Here is a 23470-nt window from a genome sequence, read left to right on the forward strand (position 1 = left end):
GAGCACGCGGGCGGTGCATGCGCCGCGCGGGGCGGGCCGGGCAGAGCCGAGGGGAGCGCGCGCCATGGCGGCCCCTCCGTGCGCCTTCTCCCCCCGCGGGTGCCGCTTGTTCGCTTCGTGCGGGCCCGATGGGCGGCTGCGCGTGTGGGACACGGCCGGCAGCCGCCTGCAGCACGAGTACGTGCCCTCCGCCCACCTCAGCGCCGCCTGCACATGCCTGGCCTGGGCCCCGGCGGGGGCGCGGCAGCCCCCCAGCAAGGTGCGTAAGGGGAGGGAGCGGGGACGCCGGGAGGACACGCGTGAGGGGTGGGATGGGGATGGGGATGGCGGCGACCCGAGCAGTCCTGACGCGTGGCCGCGGCCCGCTCGGCTTCACCCCGCCCTCCCGGCGCCATGTGGCCGGGCGGGCCGGGGAGCGGGGGCGCGGCGAGCGGGGTGAGGGTCCCGCGGGCTCCGCGGGGTTCGGGCACCGTCCCGTCCCGTCTCCCTATGGCCCCGGGGTTTGGGGTATGTCCACGTGTGTCGCGCCTCGGGATGGGGGGGCGCGGGGGGAGCCGCTCCCCCTCCCAGGATTGCGCTGCTGAAGGTAAATTTCACGTGTCGGTGGGGGAGGCGGCTCTGGAGGCTTTGTATTGTGTTTTTTTAAAACAAAACTTCGGCAGAAACACTGACTGTTGAAAACCATTTGTCTCTCATTATCTGCGTGGAAGAAGCCTTCCTTGAAGGAGCGAGGTATGTTACTTGATGGCACATCTTGCCGTAATTGAAAAGGTGATGCTACAGAGCAGGTCAGCTGCTGGGCACCCACTTAGTTCACCTTCCGATAAAGGTAGTACCTCTCCACACTTCCCTACCCTTGGAAGTACTCCCATGCAAGCTGCTACGCTGTGATTCATCTTCCTGAGTCCAAGAATCTTGCAAGGTGTTCAGTAGTGCTACTCACAGCATTCACCAGGAGCGCTTGGATGTTCTCCACCTTGATCAAGTTTTAGTTAACATCAGCTCAGGTGAACACCAAACCTGAAAATATCTAGAATATATACTGGGGTACCTTTTGGTCCTCTTCATGCTGAAGTAATTCTTTAGCTGGAACATACCATTTCCTGAGAGAAAAGAGTGCAAAACCTGAATAAAGTATGTGAAAACCATCCCCTTTATCATTAGAAATAAGGAGTGCTTTTTAAAGGGTGTCTTGTTATATCAGCAATTCAGTATATTTGAGCTGCTGTTAAGGCTGTTTCAAAATGCTTAAAGCACAGATTATCAACCTGAAGGAGGCCAACATTGTTTTCCTCAGTTGAACAGCTTAGTCCCTGAACTTTGAAAACTCACAGGACATGCAAAGAATGAAATAGAAAGAGTCACTTTTAGATGGCTTGAACATGTTCCTTTGTCATGTAACTTTGAAGTAAAAAGGATCTGTTCATGAGTTGCAAAGCTGTATAGGTTCTTTGCTCTTGAATTCACTGAAAGTGCCATATGGAAATGGGCTTGATCTGTCCTGTGTGAAATAAAATTAAAGTAGACATTAGATGCACTGTGCTGCTGTGGTACTGTAAGTGAAGCACAGGAAGTTTCTGAGGGGCTTTTAAAAATTTTTTTAATATAACCTTTTTTAAAGACACACTCCTAAGCCCCACAGGTCTTTGAATTTAACCTGGTTTGAGGTTATATGAAAATAACCATAGCTACCTCTCAGTGCTTTCTAGTTATTCCAGTAGTTTGAATCCTGTCACCTGCTTGAAAGCTAGTCCGTTTTAAAATGGAGCTGGGAAACTTACTGTTTCTTGCAATAATTGTCCCATAAAGCCTTTATAGACTGAGTTGTAGAACTAAAATTGGGATGGTTATGCCAAAAATACTTCATTAAATGTGTTTGTTTTTTTTTTGCGTTATTTAGTCTTTTTGTTCCTGGAGAGTTGACATCTCTCTAGGCAGTTCTAGTATCTGGTGTTCAGGGTAGAACTCTGCTGGTAGGTAACTATAAATGGTGTTTGGCCAAATTGCACTTAAACTCAGTATGTTTTGGACTGGTGCCATGTTAATGGAGGCCATGTGTTACAGGAGAATATTAAAAATCACATTTTGAACTGCAGACTCTGGAGTTGCTGATGCAGGGGGGTGGCTTTACTGGGATGCTCCCTGCCCACGTGCTTCCAGTGAAGTATTCATCACCTCCTGCTCCACGAGGTGCCTTGTGCAAGAGTGGACCTCCAACATTCAAAACACCTTCTTCCACTTTCTTCCTAACAAGCTGCAACTGCGCTGTCACTGCCAACTGTGAAGACCTTTAGGTTTCTCCCCATTTCAGTGTTCTAAGTGCTTTTATTCATATGTGAGCAGTGGATTTCTGTTTAGAAAGTCTCAGTGGCTTATCAAGTCAAGGAAGAGCATTATGGGAAAATGTGTGCACAGTTCCTTTTCAAATGATGCCTTTTAACCATCTCTACTAATTAAAATGTTGTGCTTTTTCAGGCAAAGTTGAAGAATTTCTAAATAAGCTTGAGTTTCCATAAATCTGCAAAATAAATCAAATGACAAGGAATCTGATACTTAGCCTGTCCTGCCCATGACAACAGAGTGATCTTCTGTTTAAGACCCTGATCCACAAGTGAATCCCACATGGATATTAAGTGCAGTTGTTATTCTCTCTGGGTACTAATCTAATGTAGGGTAGGGACAATAGTGTATTTTTTTTTTTTTTAAATTCTTAGAGTTTTTTTCAAATAATCTCAAACATTAACAGTTGTCTGAATTTGCCACTGGCATTTCTTGAGGCAGAACTTTCTGACAAAATGTTCCACTCATATTGCTGATAAGGGGTGGGCAGTAAAGAAATGCACGTTGAAACAAATCTGGAGAAACCTTTACTGCCCCTTACTTTCTCTTGACCTTGGAAATAACTGTATTTGTGAGAATTCTGTTGTGCCTTTGAGTTATTCCAAAGAAATTTGCCTTAGCAAACTGATATGTAGGGTGAAAAAAATTTAGTTGAAAGATTTATTTAGGGGAAGAGAATAAAAGTTTGGTTTTGCTTTGCAGTAGGGGTGTGTGGGGTAGTTAGTAAAACTGTTTAAAGAGATCGAAAAGTACCAGAAAACACATGAGTTGTACATGCATTTCAATTCTGTGCCCTTTGTCTTTGCATGTCAGACAGCAGTTTCACTTAATTTCTTAATTATTAAAATATAATACTAAATTAATAAAAATAAATTCAGTTAATTCTCAGTTAATTGCCATTAGTTTTTCAGCATCTGTTTTTTTTTAATATTTTATAAATACTTTTATTTCCCAGGAAAGATAAAGCCTACTTTTTTGCCTACTTGCAAAAAGCCCTAATTGTAATCTCTTTTCTCAAGAGTCTGCTTTTGATGTAAAAGTTAGCATTACAACAATTTTGTATTTCTTAGCCTGAACTAAAACACTATTCTTTGCAGAAAATGCTAGCTCTGTTAAATACAGAGCAACAGAAAATCCTGCTTCAAAGAGACGAAGTATTTGTCCTTCACTATCAAACTTTTAGTTGTGGTGAAAACTGCCACATCCTGATTGTCATATTCCTGGACCTGAGTAGAAATTACTTGTGTTCACTGTGTCATGTCTGTTGTAAAGCAGATCAGCTACACTACATGGAACTTGAACAGAGTTGGTTTCTCACATTTTATTTGTCTCCTCAGGCTTCTTCAGGGTGCTTGTCAGTGCAAATAGATCTATTGTATAGAGGAAGCATCAACATGTGTGTAATTTTTAAATTGGAGAGAATGCATTTTACATCATGATGTAACAAATGTGAGGAGACTTACCAAGGTCCAATTTAAAAACTATTCAGTGGCATTAGTGATTTTTTTTTCACATCCTTGGACAGGTTTTTTATTTTTGCTTTTTTCTGTGTGTGTGCAATTAGTGATTAACGCAGTGAAAATAAATATGATGACTTCTGCCCTCTTTATTTTAGTTTCATGTGTTTAAGAACCAGTTTTATTCCTTCTCCCCTTCATAGTGATCTGCATTCTCAAGTTTTTGGTTAAGGGAGACAAAGTGAAATCCCTCCTTGAGGTGGCTGATGGCACTTGCAGAGCAGGAGAGTGAAGACTTATGAATTACCTGATTGTATGAGGACCCCCTGGTGCAGACAGCAGGACTTGGGCAGAGCCCTTTCCTTTGAATCCCAGTCACTTCCCTCTGTGGAATGGGGTAGTACTTTCTTAAGATGCATTATGAATGCTTCAGATTTGCAAAACTCTTGATTACCGTTTGAGAAAAACTGATCAATCAAGTGTTTCCATTTTGTGGATGAAGTATTCTAAACATGTTAATCTTCTGCCTCTGGGACAGGAAACTTGTGAAAAACTTAAATGTGTTTTTTTTCCACATGCATATGATTGGGATGGTAGCAAAATGGCCTCCACCAGGTGTTTCCAAGTGACTCATAGCAAGTTTGTTACCCTGTACACGGAGGTACAAGATGAGTTTCTAGGTACACTTCAGTGTTCATTTTTTGTCTTAGCGGTGTTTGTGCTGGCTGTCTGGGTCTCAAACTTCTCTTAAGGTTTTTCTTCCCTCTGCTTTAACACTGAGATTAGCCAGTCAGACTGATTAATTTCATGATTTCTCTCTTTTGGTTTTCCAGGATGGTCCCCAGAGGAAAAAACGGAAGTCTGAAGTTGGAGAAGTGGACAAGCAGTTAGATATCTTGGCTATTGGTACAGCAGTTGGTAGCATTTTGTTGTATAGCACAGTAAAAGGAGAATTACAGAGCAAGCTAGTAAGTAATACACTCTTTAACACATACTACCAAATACTGACTGTTTCAGTCAGTTTAGGCTGAAAAATCTTGGTTTCTAACTTAGTGCAAAATTCTAATACCGTCCATGGATTTTCTACTTTACATTAGAAATAACAGTAATGATGAAAATCCTCACTGGACAGTTAAATCCTTGATGGGACTGTCATACCCTCAGTTCCTGCATGGCATTGTGAGAGGGAAGGGCAGAGAACTCATCAACGCTTGGATAGCTGTCACACTGATGGACTCTGCTGTAAATCTACCTCCCTTGTGGAGGCTCTTGAGTTCTCTAGCACATGATCTTTTTTGAATGATACAGTGTCTTTAATTTTGCCTTTCCAAGCTCCCAAGCACCTCTGTTTTAGTTGTGGGTTACGTAACAAGCAAAATAAATCCATAGAATGGCTGTGCAATACTTTTGAGATACCTGGGTGTACTTTTGCTTCTAAACTCAAAGTTATTGGTAGGGTGATAAACACATGAATTTAGAGAAAGCAGTAATTTCCGAGAATTATGATGCGTGTAAGTGACAGTAACTAACAAATATCAGCTCTATTGTGTGGTAAAACTATACTTGAAAAGTGTAGTTGTTTGTTTTAAAATACTCTTTTTCCATAGAAGACAGCAGGTTTTATGAACACTTTGTTTTTTACATAAAGGTTGAATTAAAAGATTATTCCTGCTAAAATAATACATATTTTAAGCTATTTTTACTGAACAGAATATCTTATTACAATGTAGTTTGTCTTGCTTAAAGCTCATTTGCAGCAGTACCTTTGGGAGTAATCTGAGCAGGTTGTTACGATCCAAATAGTGAAATAGGCTCCATTAAATATTTTCATAAATAATTTAAGGTTATATTTAGAGTTGCAGAGATTTTGGTTGTTCAGAGAAGTGATACTGCTTAAAGGGTCTTCTAGTCTGATAATAGTGTGCTCCTGAATGCTGATACAAAAGAAAGACTACTCACCTCTGAGTGCCCTTAAGGAAGGAGGCACTTAGGTGACTTCAGAAAGACACCTGTGGCTATTCTGCTTTGAGCAGATTTCATACAGTTCACCTTGTTGGGCTGTGTGTATAAAATAGCAGGCAAGACAATTTTTTTTTTCCCTGAGTTTTGAAGTGCTAGAAAAATTGTTGAAACATAGCATATCAATATCCTCAGTTGGAAGGGATCATCACAGCCCAGCTCCTCTCTGGTGGCATCCCACCCTGAAACTGAAGGAAGCATGCAGGTATATAGATGTTAGTGGTCAAAAAGGAATGACAAAAGGCACAGGCTCCACAAAATCTACAAAATTTTATCAGTAAATTATACACTGGGCATGGAAATTGTTGTCTTCCAATATAAATGCATAGCAGTGGATTTTGAAGAAGGGGTAGGGCAAAAGAGAGAGAAAGAAAGGAATGAGGAAAGAAGAGTCAGCAGTCCTGGCTCCAGCATCAAATAAACCGATGGGGTGTCCAGTGTCTTGGGGCATCCATCACTCAAGTTTTGTGGGAGCACCTTTTTATAGACACCTGGAGCAAAGTTACCATGTGCAGTTTGTTCTAGACCTTTCTGGAAATGGACTGGAGGGCTTTGTGGGGGAGATCTTGGGAGGTCTTGATCCCCCCCTTCTGGGGGGTACCTTTTGTCAACAGTACATGCCCACTTCTTGAGTCTTTTCTGCACTTGTGCTGTGCTGATCACCTGGAGGCAGAACAAGGGTGGACCAGGGAAGTGGTGTCCTACCTTCACATGGCCCCTCCTCCAGCTACATCCTGTTCTTTCTCACACACTGTTCTTACCAACAGTCCTTGGTTAGTTCCATGGCTGTCTGGCTATCAATATTCGAGACACACATGTTAAACTATCTTCTAGGCTTCTGCATGGCACAGGACAGTCCCAGGAATCACACCATGTGCCTGAGAGCATGGTCCAAATGCTTCTTGAACTCTGGCAGGCTTGGGGCTGTGACTGCTTCCTTGGGGAGGTTGTGCCCTGTGGATATTATTTTCATAATGTCCACCCTTACTCTTCTCTCTCCCAGCACTTCTTCCCAATTCTTGCCATTTCCTTTGGTTCTGTCACTGTCCACAGGAGAAATGGGTGCCTGTCCCTCTGCTTCCCTGTGTGAGGAAGCTGTAGACAACATCTCTTCTCTAGGCTGTATAAGCCAAGCCAAAATACTTATGTGTATGTACCAAAATATGAAATACCTTTAATTTATATAGCTGTCATATATGTTCTTTAAAACCACACACACTCTTCAAGATGCCAGTGGTTGGAATTTAGTTCTTGAAAGAGCACCTTGTTCACATTGTTGGTGTGGGGAAGACTCAGTTGTCAAGACTACTTCAGTGAGTTGACCCTCTGTTATCTTCTGTAGGATGGTGGTCACGACAGTAGAGTAAATTGTGTGAGATGGCATCAAGACAACTCCTGCTTGTATAGCTGTTCAGATGATAAACACATTGTGGAATGGAGCACACAGACCTGCAAAGTAAAGTGGTGAGTGTAGTGCTGCTTTTTGCTTGCTTTTTTTTACACTTGCTTTTGTGTATTTTCTTTCTTGCAGGTTTTGGAAATGGTGCATTCTGCTTTCCAGGCTTCATGCCCACAAAGTGACTGTTGGCTGTTGTTTTTCTGAGGTCGGAAGTGGTTTTAAGGGATGAAAGCATGATTGTCATAGTTGGGTATCTTCCTCTGTGTATTGAAAAAGCTACATGAAATTGATCTGAGAGGGGTTTGGATCCCTCCATACCAACTTCTAGAGAGACTGAAATACTAAAAGACCCACTAAATTCTGAAAAATCTAAATTGTAGAAAAAAGTCCTTGAGCAGATACTGGATGATCTCATTCCAGTAAACCCTGCTGTTTGCACTCAGCTTTTCTCAAAAGGCCTTGCTGTGATGATAACCCACTTGGTTTCGCTTGCTGCTGATGTGCAGTGGGGACACTTCCACTTGGCTGTCTGAGCAGGCTGCTACTGTTAAAAGTACTGTTGAGCAAAATGGAGCTCAGTGCAGAGTACCAAAACATCTGCTGTAGGCATTTATTTTCTTTTGCAATAAAGTCAATTTGTTTTTAAACTTTAAAGAAGAAACCAAGTTTTCTGTTAACAATCTTCATTACCTTTCTTCAGTAAAAGCCTACTGTATGATGGGTGATTGATTCTTCTCTTGACATTGTTCCTTTTTCTGTGACATTTCCCACTGTTGCACTCTTGGTTTTATTAAGGTTGGCATGGGCACTGCAGGCAGCCCATCATCAGTAGCCTCTTTGGTGTCCCTAGGAAAGAGATGCCTCCTTAGGCTGCATTATGTTGAGACCCTGTGTAAATTAGAAGGTGATAAATCTCTCTCTAGCCTTCTCTATTAGAACTGAACACACCCAGTTCTCTCACCTTTCCCTCTTCCATTATGTGCTCTGGTCCTGAAGGTGCCTTCATGGCCCTCCGCTGGATTTACTCCACCATGTCAGTGACTCTGTTGTCCTGTCCCATTGAAGGCAGTGCTTGGGTGGAGTTTCAAGAGTTGCACAGAGCCCAGGAGTCCCATTCCTTGACCTGCTGATAGCACTTGGCTAATGCAGATAATAGACAGCTCACCTCATTGTCACAAGGATTCCCTGCTTGCTTGTGCTAAGCTTTACTGTGAGGACTGCAAGTCCCTTTTCTGCAAAGCTGCTTTCTAGTTATTTGTCCCCAACCTCTACCAGCACCTGCGGGATTTTACATTTTCCTCTTCAGCTTTGAGATTCTGACTGCCTGTTTGTTCTCAGGCCTGCTGAGATGCCCCTGAACAGCAGCCCTGTCCTCCAGGGTATTAACTGCTCTCCCTAATTTGGGATTGAGTGTGAAGTTGTTATGTGTGCATCCTTTCCTGTTTTGAGATTATTAATGAAGACTAGGGCAGTTATGGAAGATATTAAATAGTATTGGGATGTCCTTAGAGGAAGTTACACCAGTGACCAGTGACTGGCCAGTGGCCATCAGCTGGACTTCATACCAGTGATCACAACAGTTTGAACTCAGCAGTGCAGCCAGATTTTACTCTCCCTAGAGACCATCCATTCAGACTATATAGCTCTAATTTGGCTGCAAGGATACTATGACAGACCTTGTCAGAAGCATTGCTGAAGTCAACTTAAACGTGTCTCCTCTCATCAACCAAGGCAATCTTATTAAGGCAATCAGGTTGGTTAAACACAATTTGCTATTTGTAATTCTATGCTGGATGTGTTCAGAACCTTTTTTACGTTAATAAGTGGTTTAAATTCTTAGTCATGACCTTGTCTTTGGACGAGAATACAAAATCTTGTCATACTCTCTGTAAAGTGCAATGTTGTTTTTCAGGTTTGAGGGCTGTAAAATGTTCAGCTTCTATCAAAAATGATCCTTGTTTTAGAAAATAGAAGAGGTATTGCTTGGGCTTGTGAAAGTTATTTGGAAGTATTTCCAGAAAGGCTGTTTACAGTCAAACTGTGGTGTGTTGCAGGGTACTTCCTATCTGTAAAGGATTTGTGTTAGTGCTTTCCTTGCAATTTTGTCCTGTAAGAACCACATAAGTATCAGTAAAGCACATTCGGGCTTTTCATGACAGCATTTTTTTATTTTTTTTTTATTTAAAGTACTGCTTTGAACTGTAGACTGTTAAGGTGAAGCTTATGATTGTCAATGACATTCACAGACTTGGGAGGAGGGCCAGTAGCTGAATTGGCTTTGAAACTCAGAATTTTAGTGTTGAGAAGGCCTTTTTGAATGGCTGGGTAAATAGAGAAGTCTTGAAAATGGTATGGCTCTTCTTGCCCTATTTTCAGAAGTAGAAAACTTCGAGAGGAATTCAGAATAAGCAAGTATTTAAAAATAAGTCAGCAGTTCACTATTGAATAGCTTCGTATTTTTGAGTTGTGGTTTTCTTGTAAACTAATTTGAAGGCAAAGTCCAGAAGCAGAATAGTTTTGACCTCTTGACTACTTAAATCACTGTTTTTTAAATTTTGCCTTAAATTTTCCATCACGGTGGTTTTGAGATTATCCTGATGAATACTGTTTTTTCTATTTCTCCATCTTTCTCCTTTTGTACAAAAACTTTCCATCCAAATTCTAGTAAGTGGAAAGGCGACAATAGCAGTGTCACCTGTCTATGCATCAGTCCAGATGGAAAAATGCTGCTGTCAGCTGGTAGAACTATAAAACTGTGGGACTTGGAGACCAAAGAAGTCTACAGAGTAAGTAATTCTGTACATCTGTTAAACTAGATGCAAAAAAATACCCTTCTTGATTGGTGACACTACCTATCTAGTGTTTCCTGATCAGACATCTAAAACATTTCACTGTGTGTGAGGATACAATTAGCAGTTTTGGGATTGCTGGACGTTTTTTGCTGTGATGGTACCCTAAACTGTGGTTTCCATGTGCTGAGAATTGAATGAGGACATTAAATTTTTGTTTCTGAGCATGCTGCCAGCATCCTTTCTCAAGGCCATAGGAGAAAGATGGATGCTGTTCTTTTTAATTGGGTCCCTGTCTGATACCCTTCTGTCAGGAGAACTCAGTTCACCACCGTATCAGTTACTGCTGGCATGGGTTTTAATATGAGTCCCTCCACAAAGCCTTCGAGTTTCCTTTCTAAACTTGGTGTAACTGGTGGCATTATCAGTTTTGCTGTTGAAACAGTTGGAAGGCATAGGAGCAACTCCTTATTGTTCCCTGAGCAGGGCTCAGACATTGAGCAAATGGCCATGCTTTAGCTGATCCGTGAATGCTGCCGTGTTCTCTTGCCTGCTAGCAGACAGGACAGGGATAGTCTCTGAATCTCCTGTCAGGTGAGTGTGTACACATGTGCTGTTACTGCGGGCTTGCTGGCACATGGCAGCTACCATGTATGTCTGCATTCTATAGTGACCAAAACCACTGTATGCAAAAGTAGATTGAAGAGCCAATTTTTGGGGGGTGGCCTTGGGGGTGGTGTGTTGCCCAGATTCAGTGTCCATTGTTAAAGCTGAGAATGATCTAGTTCCATTGGAAAGGTTGAGGTGTAAAATTGGGGGGGCAGAGGGGAGTGCTTTGTGACAGTAACAGCAGTACTGGTGGATGTGATTTCTTTTGCATGGATTTAGCCCCAGTGAATTTGCCTTTGATTCCCCATTTAAGTTTTAAATGTTGCTAAGTATCTGGCAGGTTAGAAAAAATCCTCCTTGATGTACAGAAATGAAAGGAAAGTGATCACTAGTTAAAAACCACTGAGCTGTCCTTGTTGACTTAGTAACGCTTGAATCTTCCTAATGTTCTTTGTTAACTAATGTTTTGATTTTTGCCATATGACTGCTTATGACAATCATGGAAAGATCTTGTTTCTTCTCTTAGCATTTCACAGGCCATGCTACATCAGTGTCATCATTAATGTTTACCACAGTGAAACCTATGAATGAAAGTAAACCCTTTGATGGAATTACAGGACTTTATTTCTTGTCTGGAGCCATACACGACCGATTATTGAGTGTGTGGTATGTAAGCTTTTCATAATTTGTGACTGTGATCAGTTTGTGCATAGACTCATCAAGTGATTGTGATTAGACAAGGTAAAGCAGAAGGGGCACTCTGGAAAAATGCAGTGATGATCTCTTTAATGGTGGTTTCGACTCACTGATTGTTGAGTGAAGACGAGATTTTCCTTGGCTGTGTCTGAGCATGCTTCCAGTTGCCATTTGTATCACTAGTGTGTGCCAGAACATAGTGTGTAATAAACTTCCTTGTTCCTTGCACTTCTTCTAAGGTTTATTCAAAGTTTTCTTGCTCAGTTGCACTTGGGAGTTACTTTGCTCTTGGAAGTCAAAACATATTCTAAACTGAAATTTCTGACTAAAATGTCAGTGTGGTGCTTTTGGATATGGTAGATACCACCACATTTACTAGTGATTTATAGGCTTTGTAATGCTTTTCTGGTGCAGAGGATGCTTTTTGTACTGTGGTAAATAATTTGTACTTTTTGTGTCTTCCAGGCAGATCAGATCAGATAGGAAAGAAAAGAATGCTGTGATGTTTTTCACAGTAACAGATGAACCAACTTTTGTTGACCTGACTGTATCAGAAGTCAAAGAAGAGGTAGGAGCAATAATTTATAAACAAATCTGTTCAACAGTTTTCACTTAACACATCAGTTTCCTTTTAAGGGTGTAAAGAAAGAGGCTTGGTTTGGATTTGGGTTCTGTTATGTAGAGATGAGATCCAAATGCCAAATCATGGGTGTAAGGTTATAAGAAATTTTGTTCGTGATGGTGGAAATGTCAGTTGCTTCCTATTTAGAGCAAGTTATAATCAAAATGGTTGTTAGAACTTGGCAGCAAAGAAAAACACAAAATGATTTCTAAAAATCTGGTTTGGGTATAGTCCTGTTTTTTTTCTGATTTCAAGTGTTTCTGGCAGTATAACTTCATTTGGAAGTAAGTAGCTATGATTGAGTTAAAGTAGCAGTGTACATTTGCCAAGTCTCTCAGTTTTAGCAAGCACAAGTTTTTCAAAGTAGTTGCCTTGTAAAAAATGTGTGAATGTGAAACATGTTCACAAACTGTTCCCATAATTATTTAAAACATTTTTCTCCTGCTGCCTTTAAATTCCATTTCTCAGAGCAGTATTTCATGCTATATTTTTCTAATATTTCCAGTTCCCTCTTCCTGCATGTATTGGAGAGTATTCTGTAATGTACCCTGTCATTTAGTTTCTCAGAGGAGTCATCTCAGTTTGTTTCCTCAGGCATATTCAGAGCATCAGCACCTTTGCAGAGCTGTGCCTCCAGACATGGGCCTGCTACTGTGCAAATAGTTTAACTCAGGATATATTACTAGTGACACACTACAGTTGAGAGTTATCATATTAATCTTCTAACACTTGTACTGCATGTTCTTGAGTGATTACATCTTTGATCTTCCTTTCAGATTTAGTGTAATGTTCTTAAATACTGAAAAAATTCAAATTGTAGCCATATAACTGTATATACAAGGGTTTTCCTTTGATCTAATGAAACTCTCTTACTGTGCGTTCTTGCAGCCTGTGAAGTTAGCAGTTGTGTGCAGAGATGGGCAGTTGCATTTATTTGAACATATCTTGAATGGGTAAGTTAGGATTCATCTTGAGGGTGTCTTTGGGAAAGGTCTGGGGTTACTACAAGGCAAAGCTCAGTTTTGTTATGCTGTTGCCTTTTAGCTCTTGTATATTCTTATGAAAAAGGTTCCAGCTGCTTCTTTGTCCTGGGTTACTGGACACATTTTTGAAGAACTCACTTGTTGGGGACTGTGTTGCACTTTGGGATCACGTGTGGCTTAAACCCAGGTTTTGTCTGTCTGTGCCTCATCTTAGCCATCCATAAAATGTGTAAAATGGCTGAGTTTGCTGAGGACCTGCTAATGAAAGATGCTTAGATGTGCAAGATATTGAAGTGTTCAAGCTAAACATCTTGGAATTTTTTAATTTTTTTTTTCCAGTTATTGCAAAAAACCCTTAACATCAAACTGTACTATTCAGATAGCAACACCTGGGAATGATGGAGACTCCACACCAAAACCTGTCCCTATTCTAGCAGCTGCATTTTGCACAGACAAACAGTCTCTGCTGCTGGTGTATGGAAACACCTTACAGCCCATCATAGAGAAAGTGGTATGTAAAACTTAACAGAGAGGGTTGGATTCTGTAATATGGACCGCATGCTGCTTTCAGTTGAAGAAATTTTTAGGTTAATTATTTTTATTTTTACTGTTTTGAAATGATATAACAATACAAAACATATTTCTTGTCCTTGTTTTGGGAGCTGTGACTGTTGCCTTAGAGCTGTTTGGAAAGGTGATTTGTATTCCATTTTTTCAGTTGGAGTACAGGTTGATGTCATTGCTGGCTGTTTCTTGCCATTTCAGCTGTCACTGAATTAGGCCATTGAAACTGGCTTTAATACAGTTCCAGTTTACCTGTGTAAATGTCCTTGGAGAGTATAGACATCTTGTAACAAAAGGCAGATATGCAAAGGAGCTGCTATTCTAGAGTGAAAAAAACCTAAATTCTAATTTATACCATTTGAATTTATTCTCATCTTCCAGTAACATAATGAATCATAGTGTGAAATATAGTGTGTCATAGTGTGAATGTCAAATATATTAACTGGTTGTGTTCTTGTCCTAGTCTTTGAACACCAGTGAATCCCACATATGTTTGGTACGGGACATCCAGAAAGTGTTGTCACTTAAAACAGATGCTGCTCTAACAAAGGTGAGCTCTGCATGAAATGTAATTTTGTTGCTTCTCTTGTTTTACTTCAGAAATGAAGTAGGTAACATTCACTGGTCTCTTAAAATGAGATTGGATTTTTGGATGGACCTGTTCAGAGCTGCAGAGGTAGCTATAGATGTCCATAGCACTCTAGCAGTTGTGGGTAGAGTTCTTCATGGCTGCTTTGTGTGCTGACATGTGAGAGCACACAGTGGCCCTCTCGTAACTCAGCAGGTCTGCTTCAGAGACAGGACTCATTGGTGGGGTTTTTCTGTATAAGATCAGCCCTTCCCTTAGAGTCTGTTGGTTTGTACAACCTTTTTGACCCCGATAGTTTGAGGTGAATGTGGTGTGACTTTGTATTAGAGTCTAAATAAAATATAGTGGAACCTTGAGGGGCAAGTCCTTTTTGCTCTTTCTTCCTGTGTTCCTGCTCACAGGGACCTGGGAATGTGAGCTTGGCACTTGGATGGCAGCAGTGTCCACTGAGGCCACTTGGCACAGTGTCCTCTCTTGCAGGATCCCCTGGGTGTTTAGAGAGTGGATGTTAAGTTCTTAATCATTGTGTATATTGAAGGTCTTGAAGATACGAAATGCTTGGAGCATCAGTGAAGTGAGCAGACAGCACTGTTTTTCTGACCCTTTAGTTATCTACTGGATTTGGTGCTCTATCAGCCAGGCAGGGTTTTATGCTGGTTCCCCAGTCCTAGAGCTGGTGGGTAGCAGGGCTGAACTGCAGGGACAGGTGCAGGGCCTCTGTGGCATGCAGTGATGATACCCACTTGGTTTCGCTTTTTGCTGAATTCCAGTGAAGACGCATTTCTCTTGGCTGTCTGAGCATGCCGTGTGTGGAGAACGTCAGAGATGAGTGTGGTGGGCAAAGGGGATAGTATTTTATCACCACTGGTGTTCTGTTATAAAATTCTTGATGCAGAAAATCAACTCTTTGGAAATTGGAAGTTGTTTTGCTCAGTGTAGTAGATTATACTTTTATCACTTCAGAAGTACTTAAAAAAATGGGCCTGGATAAAAAGTGCTATGGTTTAAAGCAGTGTTCTGGAAGTAGCAAAAAATGCATTTTTGATACTCTGGAAGTGGCATACTGCCCTACATTCTCTGTGAGCCAGGGGAGCGTTTGGTTGTTAAATACAAAATTCCATCTCCTTTGTGTTCAGTGAAGATGATACCTTAACTTGTTCAGTATAAACTAAGGTGTCTCCTTTTGTCACTGTGGTCACAGCCTAATTCAGACAACTGAGTTCTGTGTCTGAGCAATGTCTGAGCAATCCCTAGAAGAAAAGAGTTGTGATTGGAGGGAGTTGTGACTACCTTTTGCTGTTACATTGTGCTGCTTTTCTTGGTCAGTTATTGCCTTCCAGTCGATGCTGAATTAATCTGCATATGTGGTTTATGAAGCTGACTGTTAGCACAGGTGGTATCTATTGCCAACAAACATCCAAATATTTGTTGTTGAATACAAACAGTTCTGTTAATGTTAAGGCAAAAGCTTGTAAGAAAGGTGGTTCACAGGTGATTCCAAAGAGACCACTGCTTTAGTTAATTGTGAAAATTAGCTCTTTGTTTCTTGAGGTTATTCATTCTCTTAAATATTTGTCTGATTTGCCTAATGATGTCAAGAAAGTGGGTTGTGTCAGGCTGGTGAGAGTCTCAGAATAAATTATATTTTAAATTGAAAGAAATCTCAAGATACTAGCAATTCATGTAAATGTGGTTATCTCTGTGTACTAGGTAAAGACACCTGTTGTGAACTCAGACACCAAAGTTCTAGTGCCTGGCATTCCAGGACATAGTACAGCTGTCAAAACTCCAGCCTCGGGAAAGGAGAAAAAGAAAAACAAGAGGAAACCAGGAGAGACAGAGGTAATGGGCTCCTTCTTTCAAACTCAGTGAGAATGGAGAAACTAGGTGAACTTGAATTTGCTCTGTTTGCTGTGGAAGAAAGGTTAATGATACCATGGTTCTGTATGAAAGAGACTTAACCCTGCTCAGAACATTTCCTTCATTCAGGCCCTCTGTGCCTTGACTGTGGTTTTGCCAGGTTGTTGCACAACTTTGTCACACACTTGTTGCTGCCTATGTCAAGATGGATTAGTGCTTTTCAGCAAAAACTTCATCTGCTTTGGTTTTCTCATGCTATCTTCTGTCAGTGCATTTAAAAGAATACCCAAAATTTGTGTTCTTTTCCAGCAGAATTAGCAGGAATGCTCGAAGTTGGGTACTTTGCTTTCAGCTGATATTTGTGAGAAAATGACACTGATGTAGCACTGCCCTTATTTCCCCTCTGCAGGAGAGCATTGAGGAGCGCCTTGGGGCATTGGATATTGATGTGAGCAAAGTCAAAACTCCAGGTGGCCTTCCCCAAACAGACAGCTTTGCCGTGCTGCTGGTTCAGGGCTTGGAAAGCAATGATGCAGAAATCTTAAATGTAAGTCTTGCAAGCTCAGTGTGTGCTGTTGGAGCTGTTCACTGGGGCTGGTGGGAAGCCTTCCTGAAAGCCAGGAAGGCTTAACAGTTCAGAACCTGTTCTTTCTCCCAGCTGCTTTTAGCTGATTTGCTGCTCAAGGCAGTGCTAGTCTGAATTATAGTAGTGGTGTTACTTTTCTGTCGTTACCTGCCTTGCTTTCTGAGTCAGTCCCTGAACTTTGAGACATTTTGTTTATGGTAAATTTGTTGTGTCACAGTTCAGATGTTTTACAAGTGATGCTACCAATGCAGCTATGTTCCCTTTAGCTTAGACTGGAGCATAATCTGTGCTTAGTCTCCTGAGGGTACATTTTTCAAGCAGGTACTGTTTGAAAAATGGATTGATGACAAGTTTCATTTGAAAAGCTTATCTTTGCATTTGGACTAGGAGGACATAATAGTGCTGGGGCAGGGAACTGATAAGAATTTGATGCTGAATAGAAATTTCTTGTCACAAATGACTGGTGAAAGGCATTTCTTTGTGGAAGTCAAACAGAAAATATCAAGGGAGATTTTCATGTGCCTGCAATGCATCATTTCTAACATGGGGCAGGTGGGCTAGAGGCAATACTAGATTGCTTTAGATGAGTTTGAGTGTCTTTACTTTGTTAATTGTACCTGACTTAGAAAATTTTCTCTGCAAGTCTTTTGCTCGTTATCCTCAGTGTACAAAAGTAGTGGAGTAGGAAGAGATTAACAGGCAGGAATTTCTGATTTTGCTGATTTCTCATATACCTGTTGAAGCTGAATTATTCTCTGATCATTTTTTTTTTCATTCTAACAGAAAGTGCTTAACACAAGGAAAGAAAATATAGTAAAGAACACAGTAGCCAGAATGCCTATACATGCTGTCATTCCACTGCTCCATGAGGTAAGAGAGCCTGCGCTTGTACTGTCATACAAGCCACGTGTGATTTGCCTGCTAGCTACTAAAATCCAGGATATGTTTGAAATTGGTTTGGTGCCATAAGAGGACTGAAGTGTTTCTTAATTTATCCCAGATACACTTTTATATTTTCTGGCTGAAGCTTAGCCAAAGGACCAAGTGTCACTGTCAAAGCTAGGAGGAGCATTAGATTATGTATTACTATCTTAAATGATTGTGTGGGAAAAGAAAGGGAAGAGATGAGGCAAAAGCTTGTTTAGTCCAAGGCAAACAATCACCATTACATCTTCTTTTCAGCTACTAACATGGATGATAATTTGAAGCGTCAGTAAGTCCATTTGCTGTATTTTATCTTCAAACCTCACAAAGTAGTAATTCTAAAATGGATTTGGCTTCTGAACGGCTTATGCAGTGATATTAAATATAACTCTCTTTAGACAGAAATACTTTAATGATTAGCCTTGACTGGACATTACTTTTTTAAACCAAACGTTGGTTGGTAGCTCTTGTTATGTAAATGATATTCTATTACATAAGTGAATGGTTCAATTTCTTTTGTATTTTAATGTGCTGACCACAAATGCAATCAAATTTTTTTATTGAATTTTAATTACCTGATTTTAATTGAATTACGCAGATGGCCTGGTGCTCAAAGTTTGGTCTTACTGCACCTCCTTAGGCTTATGTTAATGAGATGCTTGCTGTGTTTCTTCCCTGGGACCTTTGCTGGGGAATCTAAGTGCAAGTGTTTAGCTCTATAATCCTAGTGGATGGTCAGACCTTTGTGTCTTCTCCCAAGCTCGTTGTGTGAAGTGGCCTTTGCCTGATACTTCCTTCACTTATTTTCCCGACTTGTCCACCCTGTAACAACTGCTCTACTAAGCAGATAAACGGAGATGATAGAGGTTTCCTCCCACTTATTCCTGCCAGGTTTAAGCTTCAGTGGATATTTTGTATGTTAAGAGTTCCAGCTTTCTTGTAATACTGAAACCCAGGTTCTGCAAGTTACCAGCCTGTGTAGAGGGTGGTAGAGCCAGCATTGTAATTTTCTGGAGCCTGGCAGTGGTTGAGCCTAGAAAACCTCAAATGCCTGGAGAACTTTCTGCCCCAGTATTGGGGCTGTCAGATGATCTCATGTTGGGGTTTTAAACTCATTGTATTTGTTACTTATTGCTGTTTTTTTGTTGTTGTTGTTCTTTTAGCTTACAAAGAGATTGCAGGGCAACCCATACAGGTAAGAGACAATTCAACTATAGTTCAATTCACCAAAAACTGTTCACATGTGTGTGTTATGGTCCCTCCTCCCGTGTATGTGATAGATCTCCATTCTAACTGCAATTAAACTGCAGAATCTGGAGGTAATAACTCATCTCATTGAGAGTGGAAAGAGGAACTTAAAACACTTAAAACAGTGCTTTGTCAGGGTGGCTAAAGTGAAATTAAAAAGGGAAAAGGATACCTAAAATGAGTGTGTAACTCTCTGAATGTAACTGAAGGCCCCAGATGTTTACATTATGGATCTGGTCAATAAATAAAATAACTCTCAGATGTAGAGCTAGTTTAATTATCAAATGTATTTAGACATCTCTTAATGTCTAATAACAGAATCACCTTCCCCTCCTCCATCTTATGGTTGCCATAAGGACAGCTTTGTTGACATGGGCTGTGCTGAGTTATGGGGGTTAGATTGGTTTGGGTTTGACTTTATTTTTTCTAAATATAAATTCCCTCATTGTAAGTAGAGAAGAAATTAGCATGCTTTGATCTTTTATTCATTGAGACCATCCATAAAAAATTTCAGAAGCATACCCTGAGCTTGCCTAGTTTAGTCCCTCACTGAAATGTCTGTTCCTTTCCTAATGAATAACTTGCATACTTCATATAGGTAGCCAAACTTTACATTTCCATCTGTAGAGAGCGTTTATCTTGCCCTCTAATTAAAAAAGATCATTTTATATAGAACTATTTAGCATTTAGAATGTAAAATGTATGTCTCTCAGCCAGTACCTCTTGGATATATATTCTTTATTTCTCTTTTCTAGTGCCTCACTAATGGTTCGATGGCTGAAGTCTGTTTTTACTCTACATGCATCCTACCTTTCCACAGTAAGTATTTTTCATTCATGCCAATGCACTTAAGTAAAAGTACATTTAAATGCTTAAATAAACGTATTTTCTTCAGGAATCCTTTTCCTGCTCTCTGCATATGGCAGTGCCCAAATCAATGTATAGAGAGCTTTGCTTACACCACTTGAACTGAACCTATTGCACATTGCTGATAAATTGTTTGCCTCAGTCATTCCTGACTTAATTATAGCCATCCCAAAGTCATACCAAGATAAGTTATGTCACACCTGTGAGAGGGAACAAAATTACTGCCAAGAGTAATCTAGCCTGTGTCACTAGATCTTACAGAACTGCTTTCTTTGTTCTTGTAATGCTCATATTGAGGCTGTCTTGGGCATGGCCAGATTTATAGGGTAAAGGGCTATGCCAAAGTTGGCAGGATAAGAAGGAATGCTGTTAGCTTCTGGATTGAAGTCTAGCCTTGCCTTAAAAGTGATGGATACAGCACTCTTGGTGGGTTAAGGAAAAGATGTTTGGGCAGTGTCTGTCCTTTCTGCCATTTGTTATAGGATTGGTGAGCAGCAGAACTTGCACCTGTTGCTGAGGCTGCATTCAGACACCGCTGTATGTTCAGTTCCCACTTACACAGGTGCTCCACCCCTGCATGTGGCAGAGACTGGAAAGGAAAAGGAGTCTAAGAGCTGCCATGTTTTAAACGTACTTCTAAGCATGGCTAAGTGTTAATTGATCAGGCTGCAGGTGGTTCCTGTGAACCCTCAGCTCTCCCTTCTGCCTAGGATAATGTGAGCAAGCATTGCTTGCTCCAAACAAAACAAAAATAATTTAAAGAACCAAAAACATTTGGGATGTGTTTGTTAACAGCTTCATTTTTCTTTCATTTGTTTCTTCTCTTAAGTTGCCAGACCTTATTCCTCAGCTGGGAATGCTGTACCAGTTGATGGAGAGCAGAGTGAAAACTTTGCAAAAGCTTTCCCGTCTGCATGGAAGACTCTTCATTCTTGTCACCCAGGTGAGCTTCAACTGCATAACATGGGATGTGCAGGGGTACTGTCTGCAGACTTTGCTTCCTCTTGGGATTGCATCTGATGTGATCTGTCCTGGGCACTTTAATGCAGCTGCTGTTCAGGGACAATGATAACACTCAGAGCAGGCCATTAATTGACTGTCCTGTCAGTCCCTGCTCAATGGGACTGTTTTGTCCTGCCAGATTTGTCTGCTCACCCACAGAGTTTTAAAGAGGAATAAATAGGAGGCACTGGGACACTTTGGAACAGATGCCTCTCTGATTTTACCTTGCCATTTGTACTTCTCTGGCTGTTAAACCAGCACTGTAAGTGAATTAATGTGTACTACCCTTAATGTAGATTTAATTTACATTGTTAGGAGTTTTGTTGTCTTTCAAGGTTGAAATATATGATTTAATCTAAGGCTAATCTGCAAATTCCATTCAGGTTGCAGCATCACAAACAGTTCAGGATGTACCCGAGGTTAATCAGACTGCAAAGCTGGTCTATGAGGATGGTAAGTGTTGTATGCTAAGTGTAGCTCTGCTCTTGAATTCACATGACAGCCTACACTTGATGGCTGTTCATCATGCTCCTGTGCTTATCTACCAGCATACACTCTGCAGATAGAGGGGTTTTGTGAAATGTCCATGGCAGGAAAATCAGTGGCAAATGATGTAGACATCTTGTAGTTAGGTACTCCTTCCTTGCCTTCCTTTTATCTCCTTTAATTCCCTCCCAGCCTTGCTGTACAAATGAAGAAATCAGCAAATTAGAAGTTTGGTGTGCTGCTTTAACTTACCTGGCAACCTAAAATTTCTAGTGTTACCTGCCCTTGTGCTAAGGTAGATACAGTGAAGGCACTGCTGTGTTTGAGTCAGCAGGACATCAGTGTAGGGGATGTCCATGTGTGTGAGGGCATACTTCCAGTTTGGCTTTTTTCCTGCTGCATCTTCACCCTGTGTATTGGTAACGGAAGTGACCTGGTCTTAACTGATGTTGGTTACCTCATCTCAAGGTAGAATCGGTTTTGGTATGGAAATAGCACAGCTTGAAGACTTGGCAGCACGTGGGACTGGACTTTGTTTGCACAATGATATTTTAAAGCCTGTTCCCCAGACTGAAGGATTGTTTTCTCTTTACAGAGTCCTCAGAGGAGGAAGGCTCAGATGATGAGATGATTGCAGATAAAGACTCTGACGTAAGTGGAGTTGGACCAGATCTCCCATTTGCTTGTAGCAGAAATGGTGTGACTAACAAAGGTTCAAACATTTCTGTTTTATTTTTCCCCCAGGAAAACTGGGATGAAGATGAAGAAAAAGAGGAGCAATCTGATGAACAAGACATGACTGTTGAAAAGGAAATTAATGGTGATTCTGATTTGGAACCAGAAAATGAAAGTGAAGAAGAATAACAGCACGAAAGAGTAATTTAGTGGTTTGAACAAGTGGGCCACCAAGCTCTTTGATTCTGGATCCTGTTGCTGAAAGGTGCTGTATTTTGCATATCAGGAGTGCAGAGTATTGCACAGCCTGTGTGCAGAGGCACCTGTGGGGCACTGCATTTCTGAATCCAGAATGTTTAACCGTGCCAGCCTTCTCTCGCCCTCCTTCCCTGCGCTTACTTAGAGAAACATTTCTTCCACCTCCTGGTCAGATTATGCCTGTCATGTGGACATGCATTTGTATCTCAAGTGAAATAAATCTGCCACCGCTGTTTGTGTGGGAAACTTGGTTCAGCTTTATATTGAATTTGTTTCGAATATTCAAGGATCAGAGACATCTGGTCTATACCTTCTTTCCATGCTTCAGTTAGCAATAGCAAGTGGGCATCCTTCTGATTTTTGTTTTTTAAAAAAGGAAACAGAAAAAAGAAAAAAAAGATATTTTTGTAATATTTAAATTCTGTCCTGAAATTATTTTCTCCCCCCCTTTCATTGGCTTAGCCATACTTTGGCAATATGTAAATGCTGACTCGACTTAAAAATGGATTTTTCCTTTTTTTTTTAACAAATTTGAACTCAAGACTTTTATATGTACAAATCAATGACTTTTCTTGTGCTTTAAAAGGACATTAGAACTATCACTGGCTCCTAATTTTGTTTTAATGGAGGCTGTATATAAATTTAATGCTAACCCAGAGGACAGACCATGTTGAATTGGGTGGGGAGAGGGGAGTGACACAGGGGAAGGAGAAGATGAATACTTGTGAATACACAGCACAGAGCTATACCTTTCTTATGGATTTTTAATCTCAGTGGCAGAACAAGGACAGCTATTTGCTCAGCTAATGGAAGCTGAAGTGGTGCAAACACGTTTTTAAGAGCAAAACAAGGTAAAGGTTTGAGCCATTCACCACTATAATGTACAATAATATATTTGTCTATAAATGGAGCTGTTGCAACTAAATACCACCCTCTTTGTAAAGTGAATAAATATACATCTCTTTTACCAAATACCTGTCCTGTGGTGTTTGTTGAGAGAGACCTTAGGTAGCTTCAGGTGGTGGTTAAAGATGAAATGCTGCTTGTAGAAAGCAGATTTCTAGTGGAGGAGCAAAGCTCAGTTGTTACAGACTTGTCTGCCTCTCTTAGTCGTCTCCATTGGTGTGTCTGCGGCTTGGCTTGCACTGGGGGTTGCAGCACTGCCTGGAAGTGCAGGGAATCGTGTCATGGACAAAGCTGGAAGAGGTGTTCTTGGGTTTGAAGAGCTGGAGGTAGAAGGGCAGCAGGTGGAGGCTTTCACAGCCTTCAGAGGGTTTTAACTGACAGTAAATCAGACTTACTACTGTATAAAGCTGGGCTTTGTTTTCAGTTCTGAGATGCTGTGAAAATAAGTGCCAACACTTGTACATTGTCTGTACTCAAGCCACCAAGTGAGGCTGAACTGCTGTGTCAGTTTTTAAGGCAATCCTGTCACTGCATGCAGGCAGGCTTTGGGAAGCAGAAGCCCTGGACTGGGGTGAAAACAAGCAGAGTATC

The 23470-nt window shown here is 41.0% G+C and overlaps 1 protein-coding gene and 3 non-coding genes across 9 annotated transcripts; all 4 read left to right on the plus strand.

The window, feature by feature from the left end:
- The first annotated feature begins 16 nt into the window (after positions 1–16).
- WDR43 (WD repeat domain 43) lies at positions 17–22945 on the plus strand. Of its 6 annotated transcripts, XM_015622825.3 has the most exons (18): positions 21–259; positions 4631–4765; positions 7159–7280; positions 9881–10001; positions 11140–11279; positions 11775–11877; positions 12820–12884; positions 13254–13425; positions 13942–14028; positions 15778–15909; positions 16337–16474; positions 17297–17383; positions 18601–18632; positions 19441–19504; positions 20382–20495; positions 20938–21007; positions 21636–21691; positions 21785–22945. In XM_015622825.3, exons 1-18 carry the CDS (start codon positions 65–67, stop codon positions 21902–21904), a joined length of 1953 nt encoding a protein of 650 aa, XP_015478311.1. In that variant the 5' UTR covers positions 21–64; the 3' UTR covers positions 21905–22945. The 6 variants fall into 6 exon arrangements, 5 of the variants coding, with proteins under 5 accessions (XP_033369153.1, XP_033369151.1, XP_015478311.1 ...); XM_033513262.1 differs by lacking the exon at positions 20938–21007 and having other exon boundaries at positions 17–259; XR_004496694.1 differs by lacking the exon at positions 18601–18632 and having other exon boundaries at positions 18–259.
- LOC117244200 lies at positions 7675–7752 on the plus strand. Its single transcript, XR_004496814.1, has one exon. It is a non-coding gene; the product is annotated as a small nucleolar RNA SNORD53/SNORD92 (small nucleolar RNA).
- Positions 11382–11465, plus strand: LOC117244201. The gene has a single exon (XR_004496815.1). It is a non-coding gene; the product is annotated as a small nucleolar RNA SNORD53/SNORD92 (small nucleolar RNA).
- On the plus strand, positions 14792–14869 carry LOC117244209. The gene has a single exon (XR_004496823.1). It is a non-coding gene; the product is annotated as a small nucleolar RNA SNORD53/SNORD92 (small nucleolar RNA).
- Positions 22946–23470: the final 525 nt, after the last annotated feature.

The sequence above is a fragment of the Parus major genome, chromosome 3 (assembly GCF_001522545.3).
Source record: "Parus major isolate Abel chromosome 3, Parus_major1.1, whole genome shotgun sequence".
Lineage (NCBI taxonomy): Eukaryota > Metazoa > Chordata > Aves > Passeriformes > Paridae > Parus > Parus major.

Excerpts from the sequence above, each read along its gene's own strand:
- WDR43 (XM_015622825.3), top strand. The coding sequence starts at position 65 with ATGGCGGCCCCTCCGTGCGCCTTCTCCCCCCGCGGGTGCCGCTTGTTC. Across the intron at positions 7,281-9,880 it reads CAGACCTGCAAAGTAAAGTG|TAAGTGGAAAGGCGACAATA; the intron begins GTGAGTGTAGTG and ends TCCAAATTCTAG. Across the intron at positions 10,002-11,139 it reads AGACCAAAGAAGTCTACAGA|CATTTCACAGGCCATGCTAC; the intron begins GTAAGTAATTCT and ends TTCTTCTCTTAG.